A 10,718-nucleotide genomic window follows, 5' to 3' on the forward strand; every position below is an offset into this window, starting at 1 on the left:
GTCAGCACCAATTGGACTTACTGGGTTATTAAAAGGCAAAAAGAGGGTATGGAATTGGGAGGGGGTGGCAAGTTGAGTGAGTGGACCTGAGAGGAGTTGGGGGTAAATAGAATCAAAATATATTTCATGACATTCTCAAAGTATAAAAATACAGTGTTAAAAATAATTAACAATGTTATTGGAGTTTTGCTCCCATCAGTTATGCATGCTATTATCACAGAGTGGGTGAGCTATCCTGGAAGTGGGTTTCTCATAAGGGTGTAGGAAAGCCACTTCCTCCTCCCTGTCCCTCCATCGACCCTCTCACCTTCTGCCTTGGGGTGGCACAAGAAAGCCCTTGCCAGGCCATGGCGCCTTGGTGTCAGGCTTCTAAGCCTCAGTGTTGATAAGAAAATTTCTTCTCTTTATAAATCTTATAGCAACACAAAATAGAAAAAGAGAGCCCTCTGTACTTTGGCCTAGAGGTTCCAGTGACCAGGATGTTGTACGAGGGCAGGGGTGTACTTCCCAGGATCTGTCAGCGGCATGCACATATTTCCTGCCTGCCCTAGGCAGCATTTCTGAGCCTAAGAGGACTGGCTGGCATGACTCTCATCTTTTCTGGCTGCCCATTTGTGGGTAACCAATCAGTTTTTATGTGACTGGCTGCCTGGGAGTGTATTCTGTCTCAGAGAAGTCGGTGGGCAGTAAGCCTGCTTCACACGGGTATTATAATACCACTCCGTTTGGTGTCTGGATATTAAGTGAATTATGAGACGTCTTGACACTTCTCATAATTGTGAGCAGATGGACTCACAAGTACTCACACCAAAACTCAGATTCAGTTACTTTGGTCATTAACACGGTTTATTATTGGCACACTTACCAGTAAAGCATACATAAAATACAGCTGTTTTATGACACACGGAGCCACTGTGTCTTTACATGTATAGAGGAACATATTAATATGCAAATGGAAAAATTAGTTCTCTTATAAAGCTTCACATAAATACACTGAACTTGCCCCAAAAGAAAAGTTCCCATGAGAGAACCAGGTGAAGGATTTACAAAATATTATACAAGAACTATAGCATGAAAAAAAAAAAAAAACCAACCACCAACTCAGTCAACTCAGTTACAATTAAAAAAAGAAGAAATACAAAAAGTTTCAGATTTATTAAGCTTTCCACAAAATTAATGGATTACATGGCTTGAAAATATTTGGACCCACAGCGAGTTCACAAATGCATACACTTCCCAGGGTCCGTTTATCTCTGTGTACATAGTAAAATCTACCCATATATTTTTGAGGATTCCTTGTTTCAGTACTTGGCCTAAACTGAAACAACTCAGACTCAAGAACCAATTAGGGTTGGCTTGCCAGAAACTCACCTAGCTGTGTCTTCTTGGGCTCTTGCTATGCAGAAAACCAATGGAAAGTGAAGGGGGGAAAATACATTTAAATTACTTTCCCAAAGCAGATTTTCTTTTCTTTTCTTTTTCTTTTTCTTTTTTTTTTGTTTTACTGAAACAAGAAACTCTCAAATACAAGTCAAAAAGCAGAAAATATTTTACAATATTAAAAAGTCATCTCTAGTTGGGGGTCAGCATGTGACTGTGATCCTGAGCACGTTCGGACAGCATGGCCTCCGGTAGGTGCATGGACAGGAAGTTGAACACAAAGAGGGAGGGAAGACCGTGCCAGGAGGTGGGATAGCCTCTGCTGCTGCCAATTACCGCCAGGGACAGTGTCTGTACTTGGTGTGAAGGCCTCCAAGGAGAGGCCACGGAGGCTCATTTGAACAATCCTCTCAATTAAAAAAACAAAAAAAAAATCGCAAGAAAGCAAACCAGGTTGTTATGTTTAGAAATAGGTTTTTGCATGGAAACGTTTTGTTTGTGTGGGTTTAAATTTCACCTCTTTCCTCTCCTGATAGAGATTTGCGACTGGAATTCTACCCCACTGGGCCTATGGGACAGTGGAATCAGGCGCCGGGCAGGCCCATCTTACTGGGAAGCCTGGGGTGGGGGATTTTCTGATTTGGTCTCTTGCGTGGCGGGAGGTTTACTGTTCCACGGGCTGTTGTTCCCCAGGGCAGGTGAATTGTTGAAGTCTTCCTCGTCGTCCATGCCGTTGGCCGCATCATACTGCGTGTTTTCTAATCTAGTGATTAGCCTTTCGTCCTCGTCCCCAAACTCACCTCCCATCAGAGTTGGCTCTCCTACCACCATCACATCCTGTGAACAGCAGCTGACATTATTACAGGGAAACCTTAGGGGAGAGAAGCTCAGCTTAAAACAACACCGGGAGGCGCTCGGGGGACCTAGGACAGACACACTCGTGTGCGCTGTACAACCGGGTCAAGTCTCAATGTCGGGGGGCCGAGACGCATATTGGATTTCTACAGGAAATAAACATCGCCTCCTGATGTGTAACAACCACGCGAGTTTATGTCCTTAGTGCGCAGCCTGACACCGGAGAACGAGCAATGCTAGCAATCTGCAGAAATAAAAAAATGGATTTTTCAAAATTAAAAAAATCCACGCTTGGAACTTGCTGACCCGGGGAACTTCTGAGAGGGCAATAGAACCTTTTTGACAATACCTTCCAAAAATCGCCACTTTCACTGAGGCCTGGTGAGTGGCCCTGTCATCTTGCAGAGAGCTGGGACACACGGATACATAAGGTACCTTCCTACAATACCCACACAACTCATTCCGAATGGTATTCTCGGTCCCCAGGATGATACACATTTTAATTGAAGACAGAATCCCTCTCTTTTCTACTCTGCCAGGTCCTTTTATGCAGCCAATATCCTTGACATTCTGCTACTTAATTATGGTAATTAATTTAGGTAAAGTTTTCGATAAAAACAATGTTCACACTGATTTGACAATTTGCATAGCTAATTAAGTCATTAGCAAAAACCTGCTGATTGCCAACAAGCCCTGAATTTACCATCTGTTATTTCATGGTGCCTGTCACCTATCTCCACACAGGCAACCCTGCTACCAATCTGGGCAGTAAAGAGAACCAGTCTGTCCAGCTGGTCCCATAAAAGAAAGATGAAGAGCGAGCTAATTATAATTACACCGATGGAGCTGGCAGTCATTAGGGATGGGGACAAGCGAGAAGAATCTGAGTAATCACTCCTTTAAGTACAAATTGTTCTTCCATGCAAACAAGAAAGCTACCTACTGGAGCTGGGAGCTCCTGGAGAAGCCACAGCTGGAGCAGCCTGGGCTGGAGTAGGGGCAGGGCTACACGCAAGACATAGCTCCAGCGTCTTTGTTCAAAGGGGATTCATTATATAGGAATGTGACCCAGGTGTGGGGCAGGCTAGCTTTCTTCTGGGTAGGAGCCGAGCAGCATTTTACTTAAAGGCTCAAGGCTTGAGGAGGGCATGTTACTCTCAGCCTCTAGGAAGCAACAAAAAGTTTTGCTAGGCCAGCAGCATTGGAGTGATGGGCGTGCAGCTCTTTGCAGCAAAGTTAATTCAGTAAAACGTTTGACCCCTGGGCATTTTTTCTAAAACCTTGGGGAGCTTTGCCTAGCCTCTGGACAAGGGAGCAACATTCTCTGATACCATCTAGAACTATGAAGGTGTCCCTTGAACAAACTCCTTAATCAGCACCTTGTCTATTCCGGGATGGAAAACCCTGTTTTGATTATTCCTTCCCTGCGTCCTTCTTTATTTGGATGAGATGATTTTCCGCACTATGTTTTTTGACTAGTCATTCTTGTGAACTTGTAGTTTTTTGTTTTTTGGGTTTTTTTTTTTTTTTTAAGGAGAAATGGCTCAGGTGGAGTAAATACATGAAATGTGAACTTGGTTAACTCAGCAATAGAGGTACTGCTAAGGGTACTGGTCAGATACTGAACTGGGTGCTTCCAAGAGTGTTCGCTAGGCAACCATGAGCCAGAAGTGACACTTGCATGTAAGGAGACTCATGAGGACTCTTAAGATGAGATGCAGAATTAGGCACTGTCTTTCTGACTGGGAAGAAGGGCCCTGTGGTTTTAAATGAAATGTAGACACTGCACAGATGTGTGAACATTATTCAATTAGCAGAGGCTGGCTACCATTTCACTCACGGGAGTCCGAGGGTAAGAGAGTGACACTTAGGTACAGGCAATTAGGAGACTGTACTTATGATGAAGAACAAAAGGAGGCAGAAAGGATAGGAAGGGAAAGATTGGCAGAGCTCAGCGTGAGGATTAATGAACACACTTGGATGGACAGATGTGGGGGACATGCATTGCGTGTCTCCGGGCAGAAGAGGACCATAGAACCAACCATGTGGGTCTGTGTTAGTACTGTGATTCCAAGGCCATCGAGAGAAGCTACAAGAATATGGAGAAGCAAAGGAGGTTTGGGAAGCAGAGGGGAAGTGGAAGAAGCGGCTGGTTTCAGCGTGTCTTTAGAAGGAAAGTCCCCAGCACTGCAGATGTGCTCTCTGCATTAGAAAATGACATCCATGCAAGAAAAAAAAAATAGGCATGTAGTGGTTTGAGTCTCTCCAGGGGGGCTCTAGCATAGGCTTGTAATATGTGGAGAACCCCATGTTATCCCCACACACCAGAAGAAGCTGGAAAATATGCCCAGGTGTATGTGTTTGTAAATGTGCTATGTTTCAGAGAGCTGCTACATTGGCTTTGTTGGTTCTTCTGAAAGTATTCTTAATTAGGAGCATAACTGTGTGTGTGTGTGTGTGTGTGTGTGTGTGTGTGTGTGTGTGTGTGTGCATGTGCTTGTGCACGCATGCATGTGTGCATGTGTGCTGTGCATGCGTGCGTGTGGTTTAGTTGACTGACAGGTGACTAATGAATAAAAAGAACTTCAGACTTTCTACGCACATGGTGCTGGAGGCCATTTAGAGAGTTCTTTGAACTCTATTTGGTTTCTCTTTGGTTCCTTTCACACCTTCACAGAAGTACCGTGCTGCTCTTCCCCGGCTGTCTCTGCTTGCTATTGTCACACAAAGTAAGAGGAGATAGGCTGTTCATTCCAGGTTGCTGCTAGCTAGGGGATGTGAAATGCGAGTCTCCACCCCCATGTCCTGGAAATCCCACTTCCGCCATGAGAGTGACTTTCCTTCCCATGTCCAGCTTTTGTGACACACTGGGGGTGCAACAATCCACCTGAGAGGAGCCCACATACCCTTGGTTCCCCCATGAGGCTGACCTCTGCTCCTGAGCTGGGAGCTTGGAGGTGCCACCAGCTTTTGCCCATTTCACACCTTCTCACTAATCCCCCGTGCAAGGACCACCAACCTCTGAGGAGGACTGGAAGTGACTCCTTTCAGGGCCCCTCAATGCTTCTCCTTAAATTGGCCAGAAGGGGTCACTGCTGTAGAATGACACAGGTCTCCATCCCTCCCAGGGTTGAGGCTGCAGTTCGGGATGGCTCCTAGCCCCTGCTCATGAAGTGAGAAGCAGAATCCAAGGGTTAAACCCTAGTCCTGGCCACACACACGCACACGCGCACACATACATGGTTGCTGTAGAATCTCTGCAGTTCAGACCTGTGGTCACTGGACCAGGCAGCTGATGCCTGCAGATCATTTCTAGTCAAACAATAAGATGATGTTGATTCAGTCAAAAGTGCTTAAAAAGATGTGGTCACTCTTGCTTAAAACCCATTGAACTTGAAGAGTCTGTGCATTTTCTTAACTCGACTTTCTTCCTGCTTCTCCCAGTCATCTGCAATTTCTATTTCGTGACATTACCTTAAAATGCATGGTACGGGAACACGGCTGGCATTCATCTCTCTATTTAGTGATGCCTGTGCACACAAAATCCACACCCGTGAGAACTACCCCAACGTATTTCTTGGTTTAGAGAACAGGAGGGTCGTGGAGTAGAAAAACTTACAGGCTTGCTAAAGTGGAAATGATTCCACTCAGACAGGTAGGCTAAAAGATATAAGGTACACATTTACTCTCAACTTTTACATCATGGCAGACATCACTAACAGATGGCCTCCCAAACACTCCCTGCCAGAATTCTTGTCTACGTGGTGTGCTCTGTGAGCCGGCATGAAAGAGGTAACTTCTTGGTCATGCCCAAGTTAAGAAGTGAGTTCTTTAATGACAGGGGCTCTTTGGCCTTGTTTTTAATTTTTTTTTTTCATTTCGGAGCTGTTTGTCCCCTGCGTAGTATCATATCCAATAGGGTCTTAGAGAATGCTTAAAGAGCTGACCTAAATTCCTTCAGTAGCCATACTTTTCAGCCACGACGCCCTGGTTCCAGAATTCTCTGGAGCTCCTTTTCTTTGTTTGCTAGAGGATACTAACAAAAGTTAGTTTCCAAACCCAGGACTAGATGAATACATGGGTTGCGTATGTGGGCATTTTCAGTCCATTTTTTTAGATGGGAACATTTTCTCTATTCTCCAGTTCCTGTGTAACAGGAACAGGTACAACTCTTTGTTGCTTTAATAAGAAAACACAGATTTCACTCTGCCAACTTTCCCCCTCTGATCGTCAGGCATGGTGAGTGCAAAGGTCTATTCAGAAAATGAAGGACTGCTTGGAAACACATTGCATTTCTTAAGCTTAATAATTCTTAGTGGTCTTAAAACTGAAATAACCTTTCAATACCCGGGGGCTGTTATTTCTACTATCCCCTTCTCTCTAATGCAGTGAACATGGAAACCACACACATGTTTGTGGAAGAAAGGAAGAGTTCCAGCAACTCAAGGACTCCCTGAGCACTGGGATTATTTTGTCTAAAGAGAATGGACCGGTAAGAAGTTGGCCAAGGGGCAGATTAGAGAGGCACATTTGCAAGTGGGGAATTTCCAGACAAAAGGTTACTCTTACGGAAAGAGATGAAGCAGGATCAGGAAAAGGCTGGCGAGGAGAGCAGATAAAGAGCGAGTGGAAAGGATAAGGATGCCACAGCATGGAAAGGCGTGTACCTCCAAAGTCACAGTGTCAAGGAAGGGTCAAATGCCTGGTGACAGTCATGAGCATGGGCAGAGAACCCATAAGGAACCATGGCAAGTGGTGGCAGCAGGTGTTCATAAGACAGGAGTATGTGAAAGTGATAGTCTAACACCGCAATGAGGATTTGGAGGCAGGAAAGGCCATGGTTCAGTTTGAGAAGAATCAACCAGGGATGAAGAAAGCCTTGCAGTCTACTTTCTTTGGACACTACCTTCAAGGCTCAGTTTCAAAGTTTCATCCAGCACCCCTTGCAAGTGGCCTTTGTCCAGGCCCAGAAATGAAAGGAAAAGATCAGGGGCCAAAAGAGGTAAGATCAAGCCAGGGGCTGGCTCTACAGGAGCTACGGATCCGTCAGACAAAAGTTTCCTGAGCTGCACTTCTAGTGGCTGCAAGCTAATTGCCTGGCTCTTAAATACGAGGGAGGCTCATGCTGGGAAGGCCCAGGCAAATTACAGCATGGGACTGGAGCTCAGGGGACCAGTTTCCAGGGGCATATTGGGTCTCCAAGGCTGCAGTCGAGAGGCCTTAATATGCCACCAGGCATGCTGCTAAGTGATGCTTTAATTAAACCCTGAGTGCCATGTCTCCTGCCAGTGACTCTGATGGCTTTTTAATTCAGGTCCCATCACAGCACGGACTCTTAATATTCCCTCCTAATTCCTCGCTCGCAGGGGACGTTACCATGGTAAGATTCGTACCTCTTGTACCATCCCACCCCGTCCCTGCCGTGCTCCTCCTCCCGCCACCAAACTACTCAGAACCCTTCTTTCTTTTCCTTTTTCTTTTTTTAAGTTCGGAGAGGAATCCCAGCCCCCTGAGTTGGGTGAAGAGAAAGGGAAGGCTTCAGGCCTAAAAGCAAAGAGAGACTTACAGGTACCTGACTGGACAGGCTCAGGCTCGCAGCCGGGGCCTTCTTCTTGCTGCCCGCACTGTTGGTGGTATTCCCGGCGCTGCTGTTCGAGGTGCTGCTGGTGGAGTTTTTTCTTTTTCTCCTTTTGGTTGTCGGTTGCCTTGTGGGTTCTGCTGCAATAGGGAAAAGGGGAGAGGGTTGGGCTCCAGGGCAATAGTAGGAGGCACCCCTAAGTATAGTGTCATTCCCGTGTCGCTCTTTTCTCCCGTTTGAAAAGGGAGCTATTTAAAATTCCCCCTTTTTTTGTGTAAGCTAAAAATAACAATAAAAGAGAATGGTTGATTTGTTTCTAGCACAAAATTTGTGAAACTCTTTTCTTCTACACATAGCTATGGCATGATTTTTATTTAAATGCTTGGTCTATTTATGTATCTGTGACTCACTTATAGTACTGTAGGAGCAAGTTACAGGTACCATTTTCATAATTGAACTTTAAAATATTTTTACCAGTAGAAAAGTTAGGAACTAGTCTACTTTTTCTCTTTGTAACAAAGGAAGCAAGGACCTCAGAAGACTCAAGGTGTCAACGAAGTATTAACTCTAGACAGATGCTGGCAAAGTTATGTGCAACACTCGCCCCATTGTACCCATGTCTCATGGCAACCCCTCTTTCTTACACCTTGATATCATCGGTTGCTTCAGCCTTGGTGAGACTGGGGCTTTTCAGGTGTGTAGGAACACCCGGTAGTTTGGACTCTGGTCTTTAATAAAGGCTATTTATTAACTTGAAGATTATTCAAAAGAATGTATCAGTATGGTATAACAAGAAAATGAGGGAAACTAGACTTATTCAAGAAAAGCATATTCACATAGTGAAAAATATTTGGGCCTTGAATAATGGGACAAACATGATCCATTGTGATGTGTGGTAGGGATTATTAATTTACTTGTCTCTTTTGTTCTGTATTGAGATATGTCCAATGCAGTACCATCCATATACACATAATAAATATATCTTTAGAGAGTTTTACATATTTATGCCCCAGATCATGATGGGATTACTCGTGGCAACCAACCCTTTTTGATGAATGTCTGATCATCATAGTTTTTTTTTTGAGAGCCCTTCATCCCTAGAATATCTAAGAGCATGTTTACAAAGGTAGTGAAGAACAGGGCATACCTGGTGGTGCCACCATCCGCTGCCACTTCTGAAACAGGCAGGTCTTCAGGCAGTCTCTGGGACTGAGGTTGTAGGTTTTGTGTCTCGACATCAGTTCCTGCATTGGCTCCAGTATTACACACAACTGCAAGGAATTCAGAGTCACCGGTGTTCAGCTACTTGATCATATTAATTACAATAATAATTCTAACAGCTGGAATCCATTAGCCAGCTTTTTTTGCTGGTCTTGATTTTCTCTATGTAAGTTTGAAGGGAAAGACTTATAAGCCACACTTGAGTATACCCACTTAATGGAGTATCGTTTATAACATGGTGTTACAGCTGAGTGTGATCACACACGCACATGCATGGACGCACGCACGCACACACACACACACACAGAAACACATATACACTCTCGTACAGACTTAAGGCTGGACACAGTTCTGTAATGAATTCAGCGGCTTCTCCCCGGGTAAAGGAAAAGTGCTCTTCCATGGAGCACACTGCTCCGATTTCAGCTCTGTCTTCTGGCTGCTCTTCCTGTTTGTGTAACCACACACTGTGCATGCCAGTGCTGGTTTACACGGGTTATCTGGTGGGGAGATGCATCTTTTAAACTTTGCAGAGCAAGCTGATGCTTCTTGATGCCAATTCTCATAAAAGTAGATAATGAACACTAGATGTGTTTTTACTCATATGCTCATTTTTATTTCTATTTCACCCGTGAAGATCGTGTACGTGGCGCAGGTCTGTAGCCACTCCACGTGGGGGAATTTATTCTGACTCTACATTTGCCACCTTGTCGCATGCTTTACGTAGCTTTTTAGCTTGACTTTGGTCCAAAACATTTGATGACAAAGATTGAATGAAACAAAAAGACAAAGTTAGCTAGGATGACCACAGACTCTTGGATTCCTTTGGTGGCAGGCATGTCAGAACACCACAGTACTGAGAGCACCGTGCCTATTAGGACAAAGCCTGTGACTTGGAATGAACTATCCATAAGACTTGGGGGCTACAGTGATGCAAATATTAGCATATGCCTGCCCCTGTGTAAATCATGGTTGCCTTAGGAAAGGCATATGCTTTCCTCTGGCTTTTCCCCCAATCAACCTTCACCTGCAGCACACCCCCCTCGGAGGTGTTCTGCTCCCTGAGTCTTGTTACCTCCTCCTTCTGGCCAATGTCTGCCACATCCTTGAAGATACAGAGAAGGCTGCTTGCTGTGCCCCCCTACATCTCCCGGTGTAAACTGCAGTGGTGTCCCTTTGAATCTTCCATTGCATCCAGCCTTTGCTGCCTCACAGACTTCCGCTGCCTTTGAAGTCTCCTTTCCACTGTGTTAGAGATTCTTGGAATGCTGACACTTTGCCTTTTACCTCCATGTCCCAGTTTTGGCTCCAAAGAACAGATACATTTAAGGAGCAATTCTTCGAAAGACCACAAGACAGTTTCAGGCCCAGAGAGCAGTCTAAGGAATGCGTCCATTAGAACCACGTGATCTGACAACTGAAAGCACAGACTTTCATGCCCAGTCCTTTCTCCTCACATAGTCTGCACGTGCGGCCCTGAATATGTGTTTTATTTTTTTTATTTTTTAAATTTATTTATTTATTAAGGATTTCTGCCTCCCCCCTGCCACCGCCTCCCATTTCCCTCCCCCTCCTCCCATCAAGTCCCTTTCCCTCATCAGCTTCAAGAGCAATCAGGGTTCCCTGACCTGTGGGAAGTCCAAGGACCGCCCACCTCCATCCAGGTTTAGTAAGGTGAACATCC

General features: G+C 45.0%; 1 protein-coding gene across 10 annotated transcripts in view; it reads right to left on the reverse strand.

Moving 5' to 3' along the window:
• Positions 1–836: 836 nt before the first annotated feature.
• Positions 837–10,718, reverse strand: part of Ldb2 (LIM domain binding 2) — a 341,887-nt gene continuing 332,005 nt past the window's right edge. Inside the window, exons 6-9 of one of the 10 annotated variants that reach the window (XM_005365996.3) lie at positions 8,961–9,084; positions 7,808–7,953; positions 5,255–5,397; positions 2,072–2,217 (exon numbers count right to left, since the gene is read on the reverse strand). In XM_005365996.3, coding sequence (XP_005366053.1) covers positions 5,293–5,397; positions 7,808–7,953; positions 8,961–9,084 — 375 coding nt within the window. In that variant the 3' untranslated portion in view covers positions 2,072–2,217; positions 5,255–5,292. Of the gene's footprint in view, positions 2,480–5,254; positions 5,398–7,801; positions 7,954–8,960; positions 9,085–10,718 lie in introns of all 10 variants that reach the window. The other 9 variants (XM_013353332.2, XM_005365995.3, XM_026788675.1 and 6 more) reach the window with 9 other exon arrangements.

Source organism: Microtus ochrogaster, unplaced genomic scaffold (genome assembly GCF_000317375.1).
Source record: "Microtus ochrogaster isolate Prairie Vole_2 unplaced genomic scaffold, MicOch1.0 UNK5, whole genome shotgun sequence".
In the NCBI taxonomy this organism is placed as follows: Eukaryota; Metazoa; Chordata; class Mammalia; order Rodentia; family Cricetidae; genus Microtus; species Microtus ochrogaster.